Source organism: Marmota monax, unplaced genomic scaffold (assembly GCF_021218885.2).
Source record: "Marmota monax isolate L192 unplaced genomic scaffold, Marmota_monax_Labrador192_F-V1.1 WCK01_AAM20220418_F8-fsc00154, whole genome shotgun sequence".
Classification (NCBI taxonomy): domain Eukaryota; kingdom Metazoa; phylum Chordata; class Mammalia; order Rodentia; family Sciuridae; genus Marmota; species Marmota monax.
The window spans coordinates 3743537-3769985 of NW_026691933.1; the positions used below are offsets into that span (position 1 = coordinate 3743537).

A 26449-nucleotide genomic window follows, 5' to 3' on the forward strand; every position below is an offset into this window, starting at 1 on the left:
CCTATATAGAGTCTGGCATTTATCAGAGGTGCAAATGATAGCTGCATTAATTAATTATCAGGGTAGGTGTGCAGGATGACTGTAGCTTTGCTGTCCCCTGTGTGAAGGAGCCAGCCCTTGCCTAGACCAGTCACCTGTGGTCCTGACAATGTGAACCCCAATGATGCTTAGAAAAGATGCAGAGGCCTGAGGTTCCCCAGATGGCCACTAGATGTCCACTTAGCTCCACCAAGTCAGCTCTGCTCTGCCCACCTGTATCAAGAACAGCCCAGGGGCCAGGGTGTGACCACAGGTATTTGATTCACGCTGAGGCTTTCACCTCCTTTGCCCACATCTTCTAGGAGGGAGCTGCTCTCTGCTCTGTTTGGCCCACTGTTTTGTGATTACAAAGCCTCACATCTTAGGATCCTGCAGGAGAACACTGGGACAGGCACACAGGGACTAGGGACAGATTCCATGTCTGCTGCCACATCCCTTAATGTTGGAGGCTTTCCATTTACCCCAAGGGAAGAGCCTGGGCACCAGCCCTCTCACCAACAGCAGCACACCAGGCTCTAGCAGTCACTCACTTGAGCTTGGCCCTGTCCCCCCAGAGCTGTTTTAAAGAATTCTGCTAATGATGTAGAGTGGCACAAAACAATGGTGGGGACCATCTTGATTAGAAACTTTAATAACAAGATCAGAATCTGTAATTAGGCACATTACTTGTTGTAGAATATTCTAATAATTTTTCATATGCTTGAAAAATTATCAGAGACTCTTGTTAAGAGTTGGAAGAGAACAGTCCCTAGAGGCCCCTAGGTCAGAGGGGTTTCCTGACTTGCCACAACTGCTCCTTTGGACAGGACCAAAGCTGGGGCTCTTGTTCAGAGTTTTCCCCCAGGTGCCTACTCACAGTCTTCCTCCATCTGATTTGGCTACAAACCCATTTTACTCCTAGTCCTGATAGGCACCATATGCATGTTGACTGAATATCAAGCAACAAAACCAGACAAGATACACAACACAGAGTGAGCTAGTCTGGAACTTACCATGGTCTCCCTCATCCACACCCTGCAGTCCCCTTTCCCTAAAGACCCACTTCCAGGTGTTAAGAATGTGTGGGTCACAAAGGACCTGGCAGAATCAGTCTGACACAGTTCACACAGCTTCAGCACAGGATCCAGACACCCACCAGGTGACAGGTAAGGGCCACCCTCCCTCTCTCCCTGCAAAGAAAGCGGTTTGCCAACTTGCTTCCCCTGGAGAGAAGGTGCTGGGCTTAGCTCTGACAGGGTAGCAGTCCTGGGGTATATGTTCCAGACCCATTCTTCAGGGAATACCCAACATTAATGATAGCCATGGCTCCCCACACCCGCCCTGCCCACCTCCCAAAGGGAGGGAAGAACAGAGAGGAGGTAATTACAGATTGCTCTCCAGTTCTGCTTATCAACAAATGAGTAAAGCCCAGATCCCAGACAATACAATTAGCCAGAGGCTGTAATTACTACTGCATATTTTGCCAGAGACACCTACTCCCACCAAGCAGGGGGCCCCTTCTGGTTAATAGCTTGGACAGCTTCTGGAACAGCACTCATCTCTCTGTATCCTCTCTTGTTAAACCCCCATGGCCATTTATTCCCAAGACCTACCCATTTAAACCACTTTCCTCTACCAGGGCCAAGGTCTCATCTCTGCAGAGACTTTCCTGCTTCCATCTCACCTCCTCCCATTGTTCTCCACCACAGACATCCAGAGGGCTCTTCAGAACATGCCAATGATGTCACGCCCTGTGCCCTAAAGACCTGGGCCAGCACTGTGTCCTTCAGAGAGACATAAAGGGACTGCAACAGAGGCTGGAAAATCCAAGCCCAGACATATGGCCACGCCCACTCATTCTTCCACTGGCTCACAAGCACCTCTGTGCTGTTCCTTCTTAAGAAAAGCAGGACTCTGCAGCAGAGGGAGGCATTTTCTTTTTCACATTATAAAACACCAGACCACAGAAATTACACTTGGGTGAACATTTGACCCAAGTTCTGGATCTGCCCCAGGTAGGAAAGGGCACAGTTCATCCCAGGTCTTATAGGACACTGTGTATTACGGTCAACTTGATACCACTAATGCCATGACGTCTGGGTGGGTGACAGACCTCCTGGGTCTGCTTCTGTCCTTCTCATGAAATGAGAACCATAGGGGTTATTTAACTAGGTTGCAACCCTAGTTGGAGTCCAGGGAAGGACACCTGAGGGGCAGACACCTGAAAGGCATGACTCTGCATGGCGAGCTGGTCTACCCAGCTCACACAGCACCTAGCAGAGCTCCAGACGCAAGACACGGGACCATAAAACCCACTGATTCAGGGTCCATCACCATCTCACTCCATAGGCGTTGATCCTCAGAATTCTCACTTCTTCCCACCCTATGGCTGAGGAAGGCAGTATCGGGGGCTCATCTGGGCACAGGGAGAACCTGAGGCTCCCCTCCCTGCTCTTCAAACAAGGCCTTCATGCTACTTCAAAGAAGAGCAGGAAGAGCAGGGTTCAGCCCAGGTAGCCAATCCTGTTACCATTCACACAGTTTTCATGGATTAAAAAGCTTTGGCTGCATACAGGCCAAAGGCCTCCCCATCCCAGGCTGTGTAAGGGCAGAAGCGAACAGCGCACCAGCTGGAGTGGTCCCTTCAAAACTGATTCTGAGAGCTGAGGGCCCAATGGCACACAGGAGCACTGGGCACTGCAGGGTTCACCTTTCCTGGGGTGACACTATACCTAGCCCCTTGATATGGACCACGGAGACAGCACCAAACCTCAGTGTGCCCACATGGGTTGGGACATTGCTTCAAAATGACCATTCCTGGGCCCCAGTCAAGGTCCTGGAATCAGAAACGTCAGGAACCTGATTTTAACAAATATCCCAAGAAAGTTTGATGCCATGAGCTTAATGGTAGTCGGCTGCCTAGCATCTAATCTGGGGGCCTCAGGTTTTGAAGTCAGAATCTCAGATCACATAACTCCCACCTGCAACTATCCATATAGGTGATGCTCTTTCCAGGGCAGCTGTGGCTGTACAGCCTGGGCCTTCTCTTGCCTTCCCAAGAGAAAATGCTGCAGATGCAAAAAGTGGAGGGTGAGGAGCCAGTGGTGGGGACTGGGACCATACAATTCCTGGACTTGAACTGAGTCCCTGAGTGGAAACAGCCCTTCAGTTTCATGTCCCTGTGCCCCACCCCGTGCATCCAAAGCCCAGCTCCACATGGAGCAAAGCATCAATGTGGAACAGGAGGAGGAGTCACAACCCACACTGCATCCCCATGCTCCATCACTTGGGCAAGAAGGGCTCTCTGCAGTGCCATCCTCCCAGTCTAAAACCACAATGCAGCCAGCCACCCACATCCCTCTGCATTAATGCATTTCAATTATAACAGCAAGAGTTTCAGAGGATGGAATGTTTCTTGCCTTAAGGAAAAAAAAATCCCAGTTATTTCTGCTCTATTTTGTACAGATACACACCAAGCCTTTGCCCTTTGCCCTCCCTTGCTTTACCCTGACCTCCTAGACTCTATGTGTGCTCAGGAGTGAATAAAAATAAAATGGATATGAAGAATTGCATGTCAAATCTTATTTATATGTCAATGCTAGTTTGGGATCTGAAATGCACTTTTCCTGAATTCACACACCAGATTCTCTGCATCTCAGAAGTCCACATAGGAAGCTCCTCCTGACCCATGAGGATACACATGGACATTTCTAGCTGGTTTGGCTTTTAAGCAGAGAAGTCATGGATGGTTTCCTCAGTGCAAGCACCTGATGACTTTGACCTGAACTCCTGAGCACAGGTTCACTAGCTAGAGAAAAAGAAACATGGCAAGTACAGAGAGGAAATGCTTGTAGAATGCAGAAAACACAGTTCCTTTTTACTTGAAATAGTGCATCAAACCTAAGACTCCAGGAAACCTTTGTGCTTCCTGATTAAGAGGCTGAGAGGCCCAAGTCTCTCTGTTAAGGGGTCAGGAGTGATTCACAAAGAGTTTATTGAATTTTAGGGCATGAGACATCTGTGCTGATACAAGGGCCAGGAGAGTCATCAAAAGTTTGGGGAGAAAAGGATGGGGACAGATGAATTCCAAATTGTTGAGCTCTCCTGCAAGACAAGCATCTAAAAGTAATCCAAACAGCACCTTTCCTTGCTGTGAGCTCAGCCCCCAGAGATCAGGGCACAGTGGCCTTACTCACCATCTGTTATGAGTGCTCTGCTGGTCAGAACTTTTCCCAGCATGAACTTCAACACAGCCAGTATGCTGCAAAGGATCCCACTTAAAATGGAGACACTGAACAGGAAATCATCCTAGAAAAGAAAATGCCAGATTTCAACAGTTCATCTCCTGCTAGAGTAGTTCATCTGCAAACCACTTACAATGAAGATCAGCTTTGCTCCAAGTACAAATAATCAGTCAGTTATGCTGCCACCAACTCGGGGTGTACGCTGTGCTTTCCTCCTCAGTCATGTCACTGGAATTTAGAAAAGATAACCAAATGTAGATATCCAGGTGTATATTTCCTTAGAAATTCATTATGTATTTATTTCCCCATAGGAGAGCCACCTTTTCACTATTCTGCTAAAATGAGTGGCAATCATTGATCAATAACAGAGTTGGTTAGAATGCTAATGGCATCTAAGTAGAGTTTTCCACAGATAACTCCCAAAGCAGTTGATTGAAAAATTTGGAACACATCACAGGCCTAAGTACCTTTCAACACAGAGCCACCTGAAATAACCACAGGGTTAATTATGACCAGAGTTCCTTAAAACCTTATTTTTTTTCTTCAATTCACACAATTGAGAGTTGAAATAATGCCTTCCGGGTGGGGAAAAATGGCATCTAAAAATACAGTCTGCTATTGACGTTATCTTAACACTTCCTATGAGTTGCTACCTTACATTTGCAAGCAAATGAGTGAGTCACCCACACACCACCACCTCCTGACATCAGGCCCACTGAGTTCAGCTTTGAGCTCCTGCGCCTCACTCCCATGAGACACAGCCTCCAGATTTTCCAGTATTAAAATGCAGCTGCCAGCAGAAATAGGATATGGCATCACACATCCACAAAGAAATAGGATTCTCCTTAAGCATTTTATTAATAAATTCACTAGCTTAGTGACAGAAACTGAGAAAAGGGACACAGCCTGGGCTCAAAACTGAACAGATCATTTGAAAGAAATATCAATGTAGCATCACGGTACCTCTCCCAAAATACAGGTCGATGGCATTGCAGTAGTTTTAACCATGTGTGTTGGGGGAATTCTCTGCTACTCCTTCCTTCCAACTGTGGAAATCAATCCTCCCTCCCCACTATCTTCCCTTGAGCATGACCTAGACATGGTGACTCAAATCTAACAAATAGGGCTGGAAAGGGAAAATCATTAGCACCTTTACAGTGGAGAAGCCCAGGACACCACCTCACTAAGTGACCAAGGCTAATGTCACCATACTTAAGTTGTGTTGATATGAGCCCTGCAATGTGATATGACAGGAGGGGCCCTTCACCTCCATGATGTTCTACCCCAAAAAATAAAGCCTCAAGTTTAATTGTGAGAAATACTGAAGCAAGTTGGACATGATACCTGACCAGATGTCAAGGTCAGGAAGATGCAGAAGGACCAAGAAACTGTCCTAGACAAGAGTTTGAGGAGATGCAACAACCAAACACAACATGGTGTCCTGAATGAGATCCGGAAAAAGACCTTCAGTGGAAATACAGGGAAATTACAATCAAGCCCCCAGCTTTGTCAATAGCATTGTGGATAAATGCACCATGGCCATATGAGACATCTGAGTTATCAGTTTGCTACCTAGGCTGGAAGCCTTTCTGGCTCTATTCAGTCTCTCTCCAAGCAAAGCCCGACTCATCCCTACATTTCTAGAGATGGATCAAGTCTGCTCACCCCACATAAGCTCTGGGAACTGGGACTTGGTGTGCCCTCCTTTCCCTCCCCAGACACATTTCAAGAAGAGCCACCCATGGCTCTGGTCCTGTCTTGGGGCTGCCAATTCAGGCAGCTCACTGCTGATGGGCAGGCCTGGATACCCACAGCACAGGGATGTGCCTGGAAGATCTGCTCAGTTTCAGACTTCCCCTTACTAGGATTTCAGAGTCCAGCTCTGTACTCTCAGTTCTCTCTTCCATAAGGGGCAGGGAAATATTGCTAAGCAGCTGACTTGCAATAAAAGTAGTGATTCTTGTTGAAGATCCACACACATTATCCACACACTTCTTCCACCAAAGGCTAAATTAAGTACTCTTGGGGAGCTGGAAAAAAGTACAGTAAGCATTCCTATAAAAGGAACACAGGCAACTTATTACCTAGAAAAATCTACTCCAGATAGAATGCAAAGACCTGTCAGAGAGACTGGGAGTTAGGATCCACAGTGGCTTATCAAGGGGGGTGGGGTCTTGAGGTCCTTCCTTCTCCCAAGAAATAACCTCTTAGAAAAGCCCTCCATGGACTGGGCAACTCTGAGGTCCACTCCTGGAGGACAGGGAGTGGGTTTCTGAGGTCATAAAGTGGGAGTGTTGGGCAGTCGTTCCAGGCACCACCAACGTATTACCTGTGTAACTGTGAGCATGTCAGCTCCCCTCCCCATTTTCATCTCTCAGTGTCCCTCTCTACAAAAAGGAAATAAATCCTAGTATCCCTTGTGACCACATACCACATGCACAGAGCTTGGCTACGTGCCTCAGAAATTTCTTCCTAAATGTTTCCAAGTTCAAGTTGGTCCCAGGGACATCTGTTTGACAAGAGGGAAGTAAAAGGGGAACAGCAGCCATCAATTCCTGAAGGGCATGAGGGCCTCCAGTCACTGCTGCAGCTCAGGTTTGTGCTGATGGCAGGATCACCTGGGAGGGCAGCAGCCAGCCCACTGCCCTCTTCCATTTTCTTGGAAGACCTTCTGAAGCTTCCCCCAGGCCTAAGCCAGGCCTACTGGCAGCTTCACAGCAAGAGCTCCCAGCTTCTTCTGCAAGTTATCTGGCTTAGAAGCTGAGAGAGTAAAGGTCAGGTTCGGTTCTAGGCTGGCTTTCCCAGCACCAGTTTGTGCTTGCCCACTCACTGCACACCCAAGTCCTTCCTGACCACCAGCCTGCTGATTTCAGGCCCAACTTCATCCTCAGGAGAGTTGGCAGCCTTGTAGGGACTACTCACCAGCAACTGCCACCATATAAAGTCTCATTCCTGCTGCAAGTGCTTTATTCTGTATCACTTTTAGTAGTCTCCCTTCTCTGCTCGAACCCTGACATAGCCTTCAAAGGGCTATTTCAAAAGACCTCATGCCTGGCACAGAGTGAGTGTCATATAAGTATTTGAAAGCTAAAAATGTGGACAGACAATATGAAAAAGGCAGGTTTTCCTGTCTATAGATTATTTCTACCAACAACCCTCTGCTCCCAGGACTGGCCCTGAAGGAACAACTGCTTTCCCCTCTGGGGAGACCCTGGCCATCTTTGAGTTTCACCAAAAGCTCCAGAATATGGCTCACCACTGCTGAACTAATATGTCTTTGAAAAAAATAAACTCTGCAGCAGAACCCAAGGAGGGCCTGACACGTGTATACCTGCCAAAGTCCTTCTCCCCAAACCAGCTTTCAAATTTCTAGCAGTTCTATGGTATTGGGGAAGGCCAAAAATGGCTATAGTTACATTCCCTCACCAAGACATTTAGTGGGTTATGTTATGTTTTTAGTGTGTAGCCAGGGCTGGTAACGACTATGTTATGGTTAGTAAAGGCCAGAAACACTGTGATTCAGATACACACTCAAGTCAGAAACACTGACTTGTGAGCATGTGCCCCTTATGTAACCCATTGGCAGTGTGCCTTCTTTGTTTGGCCTGCATAATAAAATGGGCCTACGGAAAAGACTTGGGGGGCAAGAGGGGCTAAAAATGGAACTGGCTGGGGGCTAGTTAATAGCCATGGCTACCAATGAATAAAGCATGTCCTCTGTCCTAACTATGTCTTGCATCTTCTTGCACCTGCCAGTCTTCCACCTGAAATCTGTTTCCTGGTTCAGAGCCACTAATCCCCATCCCACGGCTTGTGGTTTCCATACCCAGAGCCCGAGGAATCTTCTCAGGGGAAAGTGCTCTTCTCTCCATCCTGCAGCCTCACTGAATACTAATTAGCATGAGCATAATGCCAAGGAGACAGAACCACTAGCCTGATCCAGACACCAGCCCATTAGGGATCCATAGGTTGAAACCCTAGCTCTTAGTGTGGTGGTTTTTGGAGATGGGGCCATTGAGGAGGTAATTAGGGTTAAATTAGATCATGAGGGTTGGCCCCAAATAATGGGATTAGTGTCCTTATAAAAAGAAAACATATGAAATCTTCCTTCCCTACCCACACATGGGAAAGACCAAGTGTAACCCGAAGATCCCCCACCAGTTACTGACTGTGCTACCATCATGATCTTGAACTTTGAGTCTCCAGAATTGTAAGGAATAAATTCCTCTCATTTAAGCCACCCAGTTGATGACATTTTGTTATGGAAGCACAAGTCAAGACAGTCTTCAAATTTAAAAAAAGAAGGCATTTCTGAGAAGATGCCTTCCTGAATGCCAGAAGCCAGAGCAGGCACGACGAATGGTGAGGACCTGTAGCCTGTGCAGGAATGCACTGCTGGTGATTCTTGCAAAGGACAGCCATGACTGTCATCTCAATTCTCACAGCTGGGCTGTTGGGCACCTGACAGGATGCAAAAACAGACACCAGAAGGTAAATGACTTGCCCAGGATCACTCAGCTGGTGGCTGGACCTGGAAGTACATCCTGTACCAGGATGCTTCATTTATAGCCTCATAATCACCCTGCCTGTCCCTGAACTATGGACTCCATGAAAACATGGACACCCATTTCTGCATATGCATTTGGTTCCCACTGTTACCAGTGCCTAGCTTCTATAATTTCTCACACTTGAATCTTCACTAACCAATGAAGATTAAGACAAAAATGTTTATGGAAATTAGCCACCCATTCAGAGTCAAGGGTAAGTGTTCATTAAAGGCAAACCCTACATAAATTATGTTCCCCTTTTTGACCTTGGACTGGTGACAGACTTTTTTTTTTTAATAATCAATTCAAAACCATAAAAAAGATTGATCTATTTGACTATATGAAAATTAAAACACCCAGGGAATGTCATATTCAAATACAAACTGAGAAACACACATAGGGTTTATCTTAACGTATAAAGCATTCACAGTAGTTCATAAGAAAAAGACCAATGAAATAACATAAAGCAGAAAACACACATGGGCAAAAAGACGATTTAACTAGGCACAGTGATACACACCTGTAATCCCAGCAGCGTGGGAGGCTGAGACAGGAGGATCACGAGTACAAAGACAGCCTCAACAAAAGCGAGGCACTAGCAACTCAGTGAGACCCTGTCACTAAATAAAATACAAAAAAGGGCTGGAAATATGGCTCAGTGGTTTTGTGGCCCCCAGTTCAATACTCAGTACCGCCCACTCCCCCAAAAAGACAATTTAAATTAATATGAATTTTGAACATATGAAAGATGTTGAAACTCACTTATAAAAGCAATGAAAAAATCAAAACTACAATAAGATATCATTTTTTACCTAAACAAAACTATTGCAAGACTATGGAAAATAGGCTCTCGTACAATTCTGATGTCAGTGCAAAATGGTTGAATCTATCAAGTAAACAATTTGGCAATTTCTCTGAAAAGTTCAAGTATATCTACCTTTTGACCAAGCCATCCATATAAGTGAGTTTATCTTACTACTATACCCATGCATGTATGAAAAAGACAATATATACGGCAGCATTCACTGACAGAACTGAAGAGAAAATGGAAAATTTCAAAATTAATTGTTTCACCACTTAGCCACATCAGTGGTAGCATGTTTGCCTCTAGATAGAGATGAAGGTTCTAATGCCTCACTCTGAGTACTTGATGAAGTAAATAAACAGAAAATCGGTAAGCATATAGAAGACTTCAACAACACCGTCGACCAACTTGACCTGACAAAGGATCCGTCTTCCCTACCAGAGCAAAATACACATTTGTTTCAACAGCACATGGAATATTAATAAATGGAAAACACATTCTGTTCCAGAAAACAGAACACAGCCAATGAAAAAAATTCAAATTATATGAAGTATATTCTCTAACAATATTGGAATTAAGCTAGAAATTAGCAACAGAATCATATACATAATAGCACCATATTCAGAAATATAGAACAAAACAAAACACTCTTTAGAAGCTTATAATTCAAAGAAGGAAGCACCAACTTTCTAGAAAGTTATAAAATATTCTAAAGTAAAAGAAAAAACAGCATACTAAAATTAGTGGGGCAAAGCAAAAACAATTGGCTTAGAGGGAAGTTTATAGTAAATAGTTCATAAGAAAATATTCAAAGGCCTCAAATAAATGATCTAAGCTTTCCCTCTAAGAGAGGATTAAAAGAAAGTCAACTAAATCCCAAAATAAGAGCAGAAATCAATGAAACAGAGCTGAAGGTATAGCTCAATGGTAGACATTTGCTTAGCATGAACAAGACCCTGGATTTGATCCCAGGAAATAAGGAAGGAGAAAAAGAAATCACTGACACAGAAAATGGATAAACAATAGAAAAAAATTAATAATACAAAATTTGGTACTTTTTAAAGACCAATGTAGAAATGTTTATTCATAGAGTAATCTGTCATCTTGATCCTTATCTTTGTCCATTAGGTTGTTATAACAACATACAAGCTAGGTGGCTTATCAACAATAGAAATTCATCGCTCATGGTTCTGGAAACTGGACTGTCCAAGGGGGCAGCAGATTCAGTGTCCGGTAAGGGCCCATCTTCTTCTCAGAGACATATGTTCTAGCTGTGTGGTAGAAAGGGCAAGGAGCACTATCCCCCTCACAAGAGCTCTGCCCTCACAACCTAATCACTTCCCAGAGGTCCCACCTCTTAGTGACATCATGCTGCAGGTTAGGATTGCAACTGATGAATTTGGTTACATAAGCATTCAGAGCATAGAATGCTCAGTAGAAGTTAGGATTCTAAGGTTGCACACCTACCTCAGAAAAAGCTCATAGGGGCAGGGAAAGGAGAGGCCTCACTTGTACCCCAAGATACCAGACAAGAGCTGGGTATGAACATGTCCCTCCCCTCCCTCTCTGCCAGTCAAGACATGGGCAGACAAGGCTTGACAACAACAGCCTCCCCATGCCCATCACAGGGCTGCTGAGCTCCCCATGCCCTTTGTGGACAGCAGCCCAAGGTCCCTGCTAGAGAGTCAAAGCCCCAAATTCATTTCTTAAACCAGGCTCAGTGACACACATCTATAATCCCAACTACTCAAGAGACTGGGGCAGGACCATAAGTTTGAGACCAGCATGGGAAACTCAGTAAAATCCTGTCTCGAAATTAAATTTTACAAAGGGCTGGGGGTATGGCTCAGTGGTAGAGTGCTTGCCTAGCACATGCAAGGACCTGGGTTTAGAGGGAGGGAGGGAGGGAGGGAGGGAGGAAGGAGGAAGGAAGGAAGGGAGGGAGGGAGGGAAGGACTTCCTATGTTGAAGCCTAATACCCAAGGCAATTTGATACAAGAAGGGAGAATACCTGAGAGGTGACTAGGTCATGCAGATAGAACCCTAATAAATGCAATTAGAGACCTTCCTTATAAGGTCTCCTTCCCCATGTGAGGACACAGCAAGAAGATGGCCATTGATGAACCAGGAAATTGACCCTCAAAAACACCAAACCCACTGAAGCCTTGACCTTGGACTTCCCCACCTCCAGAACTGTGAGAATGCCTGTTGTTTAGGAGCCCCCTCAGTTTATGGGATTCAGTTACACCTCGAATGCTCTAAGATGGTCCCCCCAACCCAAACATGAGGACATAGAAGTAGCCACCTCACCTACTCCCAATCTTCTTTCTACTTTACAGATGGCAAGTGACAGGGGCCACTGTAAGTCCACCTATGAACTAATGAAACTTGGACTTCAATTTCCCAACTTCATTGGTCCATATGAAAAACAACACCCTATCCTGATGGAATAAATTATTCATAAAGGAATACCAAGAACCTGACAGACCCCAGTGATACAAAAAGTTCACATCCCAAAGTCTTTGGTCTATGTCAAGAATAATCCTGTCTTACCTTGGAGAATAAGTCACAGAGACACACTTCTGGGACTCTGAATCTGACTATCACCAAACAAGGAAGAGCATAACTTCTGCATAAACATAGGGCGATCTTAAAATCACCTAAGATTAAAGTGGGGAAAAGGCTTAGGAAGCATCTAATTCATGCTTCAATTAGGAAACTAAACCTTTGAAAGAGACCATGTCTCCCCAGAAAGCAAAGAGATACATGATGGCAGAGCCGTATTCCAAGCCAAGGATCCTGTCCCCTCCAGCTCTGCTCTGAAGCCTGACAGTATCCATCCTTTCCAGTTCTCTCAGCCCAGGCTGGAATGTGGTGAGAACCAGAGGCTAATTTTAGAACTCAAAGGCAATTAGGGGAGAGCTGACAAAACCTGATCTGGGTGAGGATTCTTGTGCTGATGTGTGGTATTTGTTGTTGTAAGCTGGCTCAGGAGACCTTGGTCAGCCAGACCAGGGCCTCTGTCAGCTTTTCTCCTGGAAGATGGAAGACACATGACCTATGCACTGTCCCATATGCAGTGTAGTGAGCTGGTGAAGAGTTCCCATGACCTGTTAAACAACAATAGGATGATATCTTTTCCAGTTTTCCACAGAATAGTCAAACCCAACCAATCTGACTGGATGTCCTTTGTGTCTTATCACTGTACCCCCTCATTTATTCTGCTTCAGCTATCCTGGTCTCTTCCCTGATCCTCAATAATGACTGGCATGCTCCTACCTCAGGGCCTTTGCATGTGCTATATTCCCTGTCTCTGGAGTCTCTATACATCTACATGGCTTACTACCTTGCCTCTGGCTAACTTTTTCTGCTCAAATATCAGCTTCTCAGGGAGAAGCATAAACCCCCTTCATATCCTGATTTTTAAAAAGTATGCCTAAATTTAAAATGAACTAGATGTGTGCTTAAATTTAAAATTAACTAAAATTAAAAATTAATGCAACTGAAAACTCAGTTCCTCATTTGACTAATCACATTCAAATATTTAACATGGCTCTGGGCTATCATGTCAGAGTGCAGTTCTAGAACTTTTCCATTGTCATTGAAGGTCATATTGGATAGTGCTAATTCAGAAACAAGCTGGGCTTCCCTCAGAACTTGACATAAAGCAAAGCAAAGCGGTAAGTAGCTAGAGAGAGGTGCAGAAAAGAGCAGGACAGGAGCAGTTAGTGATCATGACCTGGGAAATGGCCAAAATGTAGCAAACAAGATAGGTCCTTAAATTCAGCAAACCACAGGGCTAACCTCATCCTGACAGAACAGTACCATAGACGGTTTCCTCATTCCTTCTCAGCCTTCTGCAACCACTTTCTGACTTCAATAACCATGGGTTCATTTCTCCACAAGGTATGTATTAGTTTTTTAATTTGGCTTCTTTGGGAACATGTTCTGAAATTCAATCCATGATGGTGCAGGTATCAATGGTTTGTTCTGTGTGGTCCTGGGGTCTAACTCTAGTGATTTGTTTCACAGCCCTCCCCATGAAAGGCTTCTCATAATTCAATCTAAATGCCTTCTACTGACACGGGGCCTTTATTATTTAGGTTCCCAATGGAGATGGGCAATCATTGATGCCACGGGCAGAAAATGAAATAGGAGGGAGGCTGATAGGGTCTAATCTTTTCCCCTGATTTGGGAAACCATCTGCCTTCAGAAGAGATGTACCTTCGGTCAAAAGATCACAGTGAAATGTCAGGAGGTAGAGAATCTGCTAGAACAATCTCCCATCCGGGCCTACAGCAGTCTCTAAAAGGGCCAGTCCAATCACTGAGGAAGACCTCAGCTCTCAGGACATCTCAATGCAATCCCTCTCCCCTTTCCAACCTGCTCTGCCCATCACTCCCACCCAATACCCTCTACACCGACAAAGAGGTGGGGGTGTGAGTTAATAACTGTAAAACTGATTCATCTTCTCATCCATTATCATCCTCATGCAGAGCAGGAGGTCTTTGTTTCTAGCGGTTGACAGCCTGCAACAGTTTCTAACATAGTAACGCCAAGTTTCTCTGTCCTACTGGCTTCTGCTCTTATCTTCCCATACAGCCTCACCTCAAAACATTCGTATTCATGGTATTGCTCACTGCAAAACCTTGGATAGATTTTTTTTTCCCCCATCAGTACCAGTTGTCACCTCCTATGTTGAGCTGAAGTTGTAATTCCAGATCACAATGAACTGTGGCCACTGACACCAGACAGAGACCAAGAATGAAAAACCAACCGGCCTTTCGTCCACACACCCACATGTTCCTTTTCATAAGATGTGAGACAGCAGGCGGGGAGTTCAGAGGGCTCACTTGCTTATGCCTGCAAAAAGGCATCCTTTACCTTCCTAATGAGAACAAATTTCAAACCATCCTGACACTACATGTGCTTGAGTATCATCCAGGGAAATGCTAGTGCTGGCTGAATAATAAATGAATATTGATTTACGGCCCCAGGTGAAATTAAAACAGTCACTCTCGTCCCCGCATCTTTTCATCACCCCTCTGCCCCACCCTCATCCATGAGAAAAGCTGGCAGATGTAGAGAAAATTATACCAAGCACCAGCCCCCAATTTCCCCTGGTTATTAAATTATTTTGACAAATTGCAATGGACTCATATTCAATGACTTCAAAATTTTGAATTAGCATCAGACCATTTGGATGAAGGGGATGGCAAGCACTGATGTTTAGACAAGCAGGTATGCAGACTGGTCACTGTGGGGGGGGGGGCTCATGGGCAAACTGGGAAGCCCCAGCCCCATGTCTCCTGGCCAGCTGGCCAACCTGAGAGGTGAGGCCCTGCACAGTGTCAGGAAAGGAGCAGATGCCAGCGCCCGGGCACCACAAAGCCGAGGTTGATGGTAAGGTCACGGGAAGCCACAAGGAAGGGTGCAGCACTGTCAGCCATGCCCTGACTGGCCAGGGACATGGAGGACACCTTGAGGCACATGGCTGCTATTCCAAGATGCAGCCTGACTTCTGTCAAATAAGGCATTTGTCAGATTGCTGTTTTCTAATGCAGGATAAGTACTGCAAGAGTCTCTGAGGTGAGTACTCTGATCCCTGAATGTGGCCAGCGAATCTGAGATGAGCCACGCTGGTGATCCCACCTTCCTCCCCTTTAAATGACCATAGGTATTTAAAGGAAGTGTTACCTTTTGGGTTCACTGAAACCAAGACATCCCCTCAGCAAAGCCCTCATTAACACAGAGGCACTGCCATCCCTGAATAACTCTGCTCTGCGACAAAGTGGAACCTCCTGGCTGTTGGTATGAACACCACGTGGATGCCCCAGTATCAAACTAGAGAATTCCTTAAGTAACAGTAATAACAAGATATTGCCATCTGTTAATTCCCATTACAAATGGGGCTCTTTTTCAAATGCTCAATGCACAATTCAATTTTATTTTTATCTAACCATCGAAGGATCCCTGTTAGGTGGAAATGATGGACCTTAAACAGAGCGGTTCAGTAATCTTCTCCAGGGTCAGGTCACACAGCTAGCCAGGGATGCTGAAGGCATTTAAAGCCCTATCTACCCAATCTAAAATCCACTGCCCTTTAAACCTTAAAAAAAAAAAAAAAGAATGTTTTTGCTCTAATATGGCCAACAGGCCTGAATTTCAGTTTTAGCCCAATAAAAGAAACTCAATCTACAACGTTAGAACATTTGAAAGTGCATGTGCATTCAGCTTTTGCAAGTCGATTAAACGATAGCAGTGTTTGTTGTTTGTTTCTTTGGTTGGTTTTGATTTTCTTTAAGGGATGAACCCACAAGGACAAAGAAAACAAGAGAAGGGCAACAGCTACAAAATTATGTGAGGCAGGAAGGTAGACAGCAAGAGTGGTAGCTGCCTTCATGGAGCAGGGCAGAGAGGGGTGGTCAAGAAGCACCATGTCAAAGCATACCCCAAAACTCCCTGAGGCTCGAGAAGGGATGCCACCAGTCATTCCCTGAATGAGGAAGGCACTAAAAGCCAAAGGATTTATTGACAACATCTTAAGAAGCCCAGACCTGCTCCACCACTACTCAGAATATATTTATGCTGGTCTCAGCAGAGGAGAGAGCACACTCATCACAGAGAGAAAAAGAAAGACACCCCCACCCCTACCCAGTCCCCTACCCTCTGCTCACCCCCACACAGGACATATTAGGTTCAGCTGAGGGTGGGGTTACTGCCTGGTATAGAGGGGGACTAGGGGACCTGCTACCCAGGGGATTCCTCTAACTTGAGAGAACAGAAAAAATAACTGAGAGTATAAAGTACATAGATTCTCAAAGAAAACCAATTATATTAACATACAGTTAATAAAATATAAAAAATTGTGCCTTAGTAATTAAGTATTTCTAGATGTGTTAAATTGTAAAATCTAATAGCAGATCTAATAAGTCCGTAATTTTAAGTTATAACCAGCACACATATTTTGAGATATCCACCAAAACTAATTTCAGATGAAGATACGTAATTTATTAGTGACAAATAACAATACTCTAGGTATATTACTGTGTTTTATTATGTAGTTTTAGGACTGAAGAGATTGCTAAATTTCCAATAGAGGTTAAATAAAAGTAAAGACATTTTCTTCTCTATTCAAATTCACATATCTCTAAATTCCATCCAAATCCAAATGCCAGCTTAAAAACCCTGCCCTACAATTAAGATCACATTTAAAAAGCATCACCCATACACACACAATATAATCAAATAATAATATAATCAAAATAATGATCTAAATATATTAGGAGGATGGAATAACACTATATATATATATATATATATATATATATATATATATATATATATATACATATACACGTATATTCATCCATTTCCAATAATTCCTAGAATTTAGGAAGTCATCTAATATGGAAAAAAAAAAGAGACCAAAACAAATAGAAAAATGTCACCAGGTAAAAGTGATATCCAGGAGAAGAAAATGTTTTAAAATATTATCATTAAACATCATCAGATATAGGTGATATTCTAAATCTCAGGAAAATTTAAAATATTTTTAATATTATTTTGAAAATACTATTTTAAAAAAGAATAAACACAAAATAAAGTTCTTAGAATTTAAAAACAACAGAAATAAACAATTCAATAAAAGCATCAAAAAAAACAGGTGGGTTTTGTTTTAAATAAAGTATTAGTTATTGGAATAGCATTAGACATCTATAAAGTCACAGTGGAAATGAAACAACAACATATGAAAGACTTTAAAATTCTAAGAGTAAACCCATTTCCACCCAAACTTCTGCATAAAATATGAGAACAGAACATTTTCAGTTATTCAAAGTTGAAAAAAAAAATTGTTTTCTTATATCTGTTCCCAGGAAGCTACCGGAGGGTATGTTCCTCCAAAACAAAGGAGTAAATCATGAAAGACAATAATACAGGATTGAGAGTGAGATACATCCCAAGAGAAAAATAAAATGAATCCCCAGGATTGGAATGGATGGGATCCCAAGATGACAACCATGGAGCTGATTGGAACATGCCCAGCTCAGACAGGAACACCCATTTATATCACATACTTATTTATTAGTACCAGGAAACACAAAACAGAATGCGAGAAAGGAATAAAAGACTTCAGAGCTCAGCTGTGAATAATATTTATAGTCATAATAACAACATTGAATGCTGATATAATCAAAATAATAATCTAAATATACCGGGAGGATGGAATAATTAGGCAATAGGGGGCTGGTTAAAGGGCCAGCCAGAGTAGATAGTCAATAAATCATGCTTATAACTGAAAAATCAAGAAGCAGAAACATCTACATGTTGCTGAGAAATTCAGAGGTTGAGGGACTAGGGTTAAAGGCTTAGTGGTAGAGAGCTTGCCTAGCACAGGTGAAGCCCTGAGCTCAATCCCCACTATGGCAAAAATAAAAATAATTTAAAAAGTAAAACAAGGGATGTGGAGGTTGAAAAGTTTTAAGTGGTTGCCCTGAAGAGGGGGTTGTTTTTTTTAATATGAGCCTTGAAGAACAATTGGCTATTTAAATTACATACATGTCAAACAAGAATAAAAATTAAAAGCAAACAAAATACTTCAGGGCAGTAATTTCTGGTATATCTGTCAGGTTCAAGCAGAGAAAAAAAAATCATGGGAGATGTATATTTATAGCAAGGAAGTGGTTAATGTGATCGTGCTGCTCACCAGGCAACAGCTGGATGCTCAAACCCTAACAAAGGGCACGGTTAACTTCACCAGGGCTGCTTGCTTCACCCAGCAGGAAGGAGAACTGTCAAACACCCAGATCCTCAAGGCTGTTTCCTCTAATAACCCTCCCTGGAGACAACCCACCTCTTTCAGTCAACTTTACAGAAAATAAAGAGCTCACCTTCACAAGCACCCACAGCCACCCTGGTTTCATGTTCAACCTGTACTTGGAAAGTTCTTGGGAGAAAAGAGGCTGTATTTAGCCATGCTGGTCTCAGAATTTCTCTACCCCCCCCCACCCCCTAGGAACCAGGATGATCAAAAAGCTCACTTTAAGAGGATTATTCAAGGCTTAAGAAATTCTACTCAGTGCTTCAAAACAATATCTCCGAAACATATCCAGTGTTTCCCTATCGACTCAGTGACAAATATTTACATGCTGATCACCAGGCAGAACATTCCAAAGTAACATAAGAAAGGAGGATGGAGCGTAAGTCACTTATAGGAGGAGCCCTTGTCACGGGAAGAACCTATTCTCCACCACTGTGCTGTACTAGGATGTATTGTGTGCACCATATACACAGGCATATTTTAGTCTGAGTTTGGGAAATAAAAAAAAGCATTCACTATGATTTCTTCACTAGCCAAACAATAAACAAAAAGTCTAGAACTATTATGAGGATGGAATTCTTCGTTATATTTAGAGAAGTAAATGGAAAAAAAAAAAACATTTACATTAAACTGTTAAATAAATACCCTTTGGAATAATTTCTTTTTCTTCTCCAAAAGAAAGCACTCTCAAAACCTCACACAGAGGGGAAAAAAAAAAAAAAGTGCTACATTAGTTTGTTCTCACATTCCAGATGGGAAAAAAGTACCAAAAGATTAAAGAAGTTTCCCAAGGTCAAGTACAGAGGTATTTGTATAGCAAAGTACTCAACCTTCATACAGCAACACCCATCTTTGATAAACACTCCTGTCCTTAAATACACAGATGTCCCTAGTGTAGGCTGGGGGTGGAGAGAGAGAGGAGGAATATTGTAATGATACTTTCACATCCATGCTTTGTGCAAACTTAGAGGCAGGAGGACAAGACTCCTTCCTCCATTTTGTTCCCCTATCCCTGAAGCCCCCTAAGGTGGATCTTCATGGTACCAGCCAAGGCAGAACCACCATAGCTGCTGTAAACAGGAGGGTTCAGGGGGCTCATTCCCATAGAGTAGAATGTAGGAAAGTCCTGGGCTTGTAATGTATTCAGAATCTTCTGTGAGACTAAGTGTCTAGGCCATATTTCCTCCATTGGAAAACAGTAGTAAAAGCTTTTCATGAAGGCTCAAATTCTGAGGTAATACAGGAGGGCAATTTGTAGACCAGAAAGAACCCTCAACTATTTATCAAGAGATCTAATCCCACCTGCCATGTATCTCTGACACTGGTATTATGTAGTCTAGACCGAGATGTTTTCTTTCTTTATCTGAGGATTTGTTTCCTTGTTATAAAATGGCGGTGGGTCTAACGCCTCTGCCTACTTCAGAAACATCATGAAGGTCTAATGGGACATCAAACAAAATGTTTAAAAAAGACACTTTTTTGAGGTGGAAAATACAAAGAGGTATAACAGACAGAATAAAGCAGCATAGCAGACTTTTTATAGACAACATATCCTGATTAGAATCCAAGCTTTCTAGAGGGTGGAAAAGAACCAATCAATCAGACTCCTGTACAGTCATGTCCTAGGTAACACTTATCTGATGAATATACTGTATGCAAGAGACCAAAAGGATTAACTGCCCATGCTTCTAGAGGTTTACTAGGGTTAATGGCCTCAGGAGCCTGAACCACCCACAGGCACTTCATGGGTGTTTCTGGCAACTGGGTGGATCAGTCATGTTTTCACAAAAGCTCCTGTTAATATCTGCCGCTGGTGACAGCTATTATATTTAGCCTACTATTTACATTTGCCCCTCTAATTGTACACTTTGTCTTCTTATATTATCTATTTATAATATAACTTAACAGTGCTGTCAACATCCCAGGTACTAAATGTTCAGATCACACTCAGGAAAATAAAACCTTCCTTCATAGCAAATATAGGACTCTCCACAGGATTCCTATCTGGCTTAGCAACATAAGGTTCTTTGGGGCCAGGCACAGCCCCCAGATGTACTTGAACTGAATGTATTTAAAGTGTATGCTTTGATCAACATTAACATATTTTATACCTGTAAAATTATGGCCAAAACCAAATATTTCCATCATTCCTAAAGTATCCTTGTGATTCCTTAATAATTCCTCCCTCACTCTACCTATATCCTCAGACAACTGCTATCTGCTTTCTGGCATACAGATAAACTTGTATCTAAAATTTTTTGCTGGTGCATATTTATCCATAATAGTGAGATTATTATACTATATTCATAATAATGCAGCTAACTTGTTCACTCTCCTTCCTCAGTGACTTTTCTTTGCCTCCCCCATCCACTTTTTCTACTGATTTGCTTTCTATTATTGTTTTATTCCTTTTTCTTATTCCTTCTCCTCCTCCTTCTCTCTCTCTCTCTCTCTCTCATAAGAGAAAACATTCCATCCTTGACTTTCCGAGTCTGGCTTATTTCACTTAGCATGATGTTTTCTAGTTCCATTTACCAGCAGATGATATAATTTCATTCTATTTTATGGCTGAGTAAAATTCCATTGTGTTTACATACCATTTTTTGTTGATCCATTCATCTGTTGAAAGGCACCTATGTTGGTTCCATAACTTGGCTATTGGGAATTGTGCTGATCTAAGCATGGGTATGAAGGTATCATTGCAGTATTCATTGGGATAGATACCAAGGACTGAGATGGCTGGGACATACATGGTAGTTCATTCCTAGTCTTCAGAGGAATCTCCATATGGAGATCTCCAGAATGGTTGTATTAATTGGTCCAACCAACAATGTATAAATGTACCATTTTTCCTATACCTTCACCAGCATTTATTATTATTTGTATTCTCAGTGATTGTTATTTTAAATGGAGATGAAATCTCAGTATAGTTTTGATTTGCATTTCCCTGCTAAGGATGTTGAACATTTTTTCATGTTTGTTGGTCATTTGTATTTCTTCTGCTCATTTGCCCAACTATTGATTGGATATTCTGGGGGTTTTTTTTGGTATTAAGTTTTTTGAGTTCTTAATATATTATGGATATTAATCCCCTGTAGGAAGAGTAGCAGATAAAGATCCTCTCTCATTCTATAGTCTTTTTCTTCACTTCCTTATTATTTCCTTTATTGTGCAGAAGCTTTTTAATTTGATGCTATCCCACTTACTGATTTTTGTTTTTATTTCTTGAGCTTTAGGAGTTTTGTTAAGGAAGTTGGTGTCTGTGCCAATATTTTGGAATGTTGACCCTATATATTCTTCTAGCAGTTAGTGTTTTTGGTCTAATTCCTAGGTCTTTGATCCATGGAGTTGACTTTTAGGCAGAGTGAGAGAAAGAGATCTAGTTTCACTCTTCTACATATGAATATCCAGTTTGCCCAGCATATTTGCTAAAAAGGCTATCTTCTCCAACGTATCTTTTTGGCACCCTTGTCAAGGATAAGATGACTGTGTTTACATGGCTTTGTCTCTGTGTCTTCCTTTTTATGCCACTGTCTTTGGGTCTGTGTTTATTCCAGTACCACACTATTTCTGTGACCATAGCTTTGTAGCTTAATTTGAGATTAGGTATTGTGATGTCCCCAGCATAGTTCTTATTACTCAGGCTTGCTTTGGCTATTCTGGGTTTTTTATTCTTCCATATGAATTTTAGGATTTATTTATGCTAGTTTTTGAAGAATGTCATTATCTTTGGTATTCTGATATTGCATTGACTCTATAGCTTACTTTTGGTAATACAGCCATCTTCACAATATTAATTCTGCCTATCCAAGAACATGGGAAGTCTTTCCATCTTCTAGTGTCTTCTACAATTTCTTTCTTTATTGTTCTATAATTTTCATTGTAGAGGTCTTTTACCTCTTTGGATTTATTCCCAAATGTTTTTGAGATTATTGATAATTGTTTTAAATAAATGGAGTCGCACAGTATTTACTTTTTTTGCTTGCCTGGATACCCACATTAGTTATTTTGAGATTCACCTGTGCTGATTCATTCAATAGTAGTGCCTTTTTATTGCCAAGTAGCCCATGGTACAGATATACTGCAATTGGCTTGTCCATTTACCTGTTGATAAACATCTAGGTTGTTTCCAACTTTTGACATAAATAAAACTACAACACACGTCTGTGCAGTCTTTATGCAGATATATTTTCATTTCACTTGCATAAATACCTAAAGATGGGATGACTAGGCCAGGCAGAAAATGGTTAGCTTTTAAAGAAAAATCTGATATGTTTTCCAAACTGGTTGTACTATTTTAATCTCTTACCATCAGTTTCTGAGAAGTCTAGATGCCCCACACATATTTGGTCTCTGGGAATTTTTGTTTTGTTTTGTTTTAGACATTCTGAATACATAGTGCTTTTTAATTTGTAATTCCATGATGACTAATAATGTTGAACATGTTTATATGGCTTATTAGACATTCATCTGTCTATTCTTATGAACTATTTGTTTACCTATTTTTCCAATTTTCTTATTGGTTAGTTATCTTCTTATAAAGTGGTTCTCCATAGACATATATGTTGTTTGTATTACCTTGCTATCTTCTTCCTGGTGTTTTGGAAGAACAAAGATTTCTGATTTTTAAGAAGTACAATTTTCATTGTTTTGTTTATGTTCATGCTTTGGGGGCCATATCTAAGAAACTTTTGCCTAGCCCAGGATTGTACCAATTTTGTCTTTTTTTGTTGTTGTTGTTTTCTAGATATTTTACAGCTTCAAGTTTTACATTAAGGCTTATACTTCTGTGTAAGAGTTAATGTCCTTTTTTGTCCATATGGCTATCCAGTTGGTCCAGGACTATGTGTCAAAGAGACTTTCCTTTCCCCCAATGAGTTACCCTGGCACCTTGCCGGAAAACAGTTGACCAGATATGTGTGGGTTTATTTCTGGGCTTTGTGTTCTCCATGAATTAATTCAAGCCAATAATGATCTACCTTCATCAGTGCTCAGTTCTCTTCTCTCAGAAGTTCCTTGATTCTTGACTCTAAGACAAATAAGAGGTCAATCTTGCTGAGGTGATGGAATTATTCTGTCTGAAGCAACAGGAATGGGATGCTGCTGACATTCTGATACCACAGATTGCTGCCTTTCTTTATGCAGTGAAGGAAAGATAGAGGTAGGAACATGCTAAGGGCCTTGTTAAGTACTTGTTAATAATATTTTTGTTAAGTACTAGTCAATACCACTTCTAAATTCAATTTAGAGTCATGCGTGATAGCATATCATACTGAAAAATAAGTCTCTATTGCTGATGGAGGATCCAGGAATTATAGGTTATTGCACCAGAAAGCATCTATAATGTCACGAACCTGGGCTGAAAAGAGCATCATTGAAGGCATTTCCTGGATGGTTCAATACAGCCTAATCTTGCAACACTAAAGACATCAAAAAAGGTCAGCCAGTTTTCTTAGAAGCCTCTTCTCTAGCACAACAATAATATTAACCAACATTCATTCAATAGTTATATGCTGAGCAAATCCCTGTATCTTTGTAATTTTGTTAACAATTGTACCATGAAGGTACCATTATTTGCATTTTACAACAGACAAGAGAGAGAGAGAAAAATCAAACAACCTGCCCAGGTTCCTTCAGGGAGAAAGTGGCTAAGTTGGGATCTGTCTTCCTGCCTTCAGCTCCCAGATTCTTAACCCCAGTGCTATATAGCCTCAGAGCACTCACTTCATATAGAGCCTTTAGAAACTCAATCCAGGGATGAGGCACTCACTTCAGAAAACCCAGGGATGACAAGCTGACTGAGTAGGAAGCAATGCTAGGAAAACACTCACTTTGCCCAAACCTTTACTGCCTGTTAGAGTCTGTAAACAAGTTGTTCGTCACCTCCCGGTTATTTTGCTGCAGCCGGACTGCGGCAACTGCCCTCTCCCTCATTTCCTTTTTTTTCTGTTAAATGTTTCCTCTCTTCAAAGGGATGCCATGAAGATCTACCGGCAGGGGCAGGCTGAGGGGAGGAAGAGTTTGAACTAGAAAAGAATGTGAAGACTGGAGTGTCTGCAGATAAACCACTTTAAGAGTGGTCAAGGAGCTTGAAAGTCAACACCTAGGTAGGAAGTAGCAAGTAAAAAGTAACTGAAGATAGCAGGAAGAGAATGGATGAGTATAAAAGGGAGATTTCCAAGGACATGGGCAAGGAGAGACCTCAGAAGGCTGACTGTGTGGAGGGGAGAAGCCCTGTGTTCAAGAGATGGGCCAGAGGGAGAAAGCAAGTGGAACCTTGCACTAAAGACAGGGGCGTGGAAAAGAGGCAGGGCAAGCCATTTCCATCCCCCTGCAAGCTGAAGAGTCACTAATAGCCAAGGTAATAATGGCTGAAGAACATAAAAAGAACTCCTACCAACCTGAGTTACAGGCCCAAACACCTGCAAACACAAGAGCCTATAAATCTAAGATTCACCGCTACTTCTTCAGGTAGGAAGATCCTTGAGGAAAATTTTTGGCTACGGACTTACAGACCTACAACACCTTTACAAGAGTTCCATTTCCTCCTTTGTTCATGAGAGTACAATCCCATCTCAGAGTCTTATGGGAGCACATCCATCCCCACAGGATCAATGGAGAGCTCCCCAGTCTTCAAGAGTGGGACACTTCAGCAAGACTTGTCAGACAAGTCACCCCTGATAGAAAACTACTGCCCTGCTAGACACCACCCTCACAGTCTACAGGGCCTGGACACAATATGAAGCTAATGTCAGCTGCCTGTAAGAAAATAAGCAATCAAGGGGCTCCCTGTTATTGCTGGAGTGAAGCTGCTTTGCTCTGGTGGGTGGGATGCAATATTAGGCCAAAACAGTGGGGAGATAGACAAAGGGCAGCTTGCAGGGCCCCCTTGGCATTCAAGGGAGAAGAAACAAAATTTTGCTAAGGAATTGTTCCTGATCTACAACACAGTTATTTTGCGTCTTGCTTCCTCTTCTTTTACTTTTTTTTCCCCCTTCTCTCTGTACTTCTTATACTCTGAGGCTCTTGTGTAAACAGAGAACAAAGATATGGGAGAAACAAGAGGTTTACCAGGAACCAGTGGCTCCTGCAGCCATTCTGCCTGGAATGGCCACCACCTCCCCCTCCTCCTGCTCCTGCTCCTTCCTCCCACCCTGCTATCCCTGGTCTTGCCAACACCCACTTGTCCTTCAGAAGAATGGAGATTCTGCCCTCCAGGAAGTTCCCAGCACAGATCCCCTCGCCCCAGCTGATACAAAGTCTTCTCTCTGTTATCATGGGACAGTCTCTATCATGAGACTTTTCACCTTAAACAGACTGTATCAGCTTTTGGGGCTCTCCACAACTGTGAGCTCCTTGGGAGCAAAAGGCAAGTCTTCTGAGAAGAACTCCACAGAGCAATATAAAATCTTTAGCCATTACTGCTATTTGACTCTGTATCTCGAGTGCCTAGATACAAGGTGACATTCAAATGGTAGCAATTGTTATTAGTGGCAACATGTGGCCATGTAGGACTACTGTAATTATCATGGGAATCAGCATAATTGACAACATGACCACTTCAGGAGGTTTTGGCCCAGACACTGGCCAAGAGCTCAAGGCAAAGAAGGTATGGTCCTCCAAAGGCAGAAGAAGACAACAGGGTGGTCACAGATCAGGACAGTGAGCTCACAAGCAACAATTGGGATTCTAGAGCCTTGGAATCAAATACTCCTATCTCCTTCCTGTGCAAAGCATGTAACAGTTTATAAGGCGATTCCACATTCATTATGTCATTTGCTTTCTACAATCTCTGCTGTGACGTTGGTGGAACTATACCTATTTAATAAGTGAGGAAATGATTCTTACAGAGGAGAAATGGTTTCCTAAAAGTCACCCAGCTAAGGAGTGGTTGGTTAGGTTTCACAGTCAGGTATTCTGATAGTGCATTCTATGTTCTGTGAGTGTGGCCCAGAGTTAGCTATGGCCACCTGAAGACTGCAGGAGAGCACTATCAACCCATCCAGGAAACCAG

General features: G+C 42.5%; 1 protein-coding gene across 1 annotated transcript in view; it reads right to left on the bottom strand.

Annotated features, from left to right (window-relative positions):
* Tmem163 (transmembrane protein 163) overlaps positions 1 to 26449 on the bottom strand; it is a 216491-nt gene that overhangs the window by 4851 nt on the left and 185191 nt on the right. The window contains exon 6 of the mRNA XM_046459043.2: positions 4215 to 4326. Coding sequence (XP_046314999.1) covers positions 4215 to 4326 — 112 coding nt within the window. The remainder of the gene's footprint in view (positions 1 to 4214; positions 4327 to 26449) is intronic.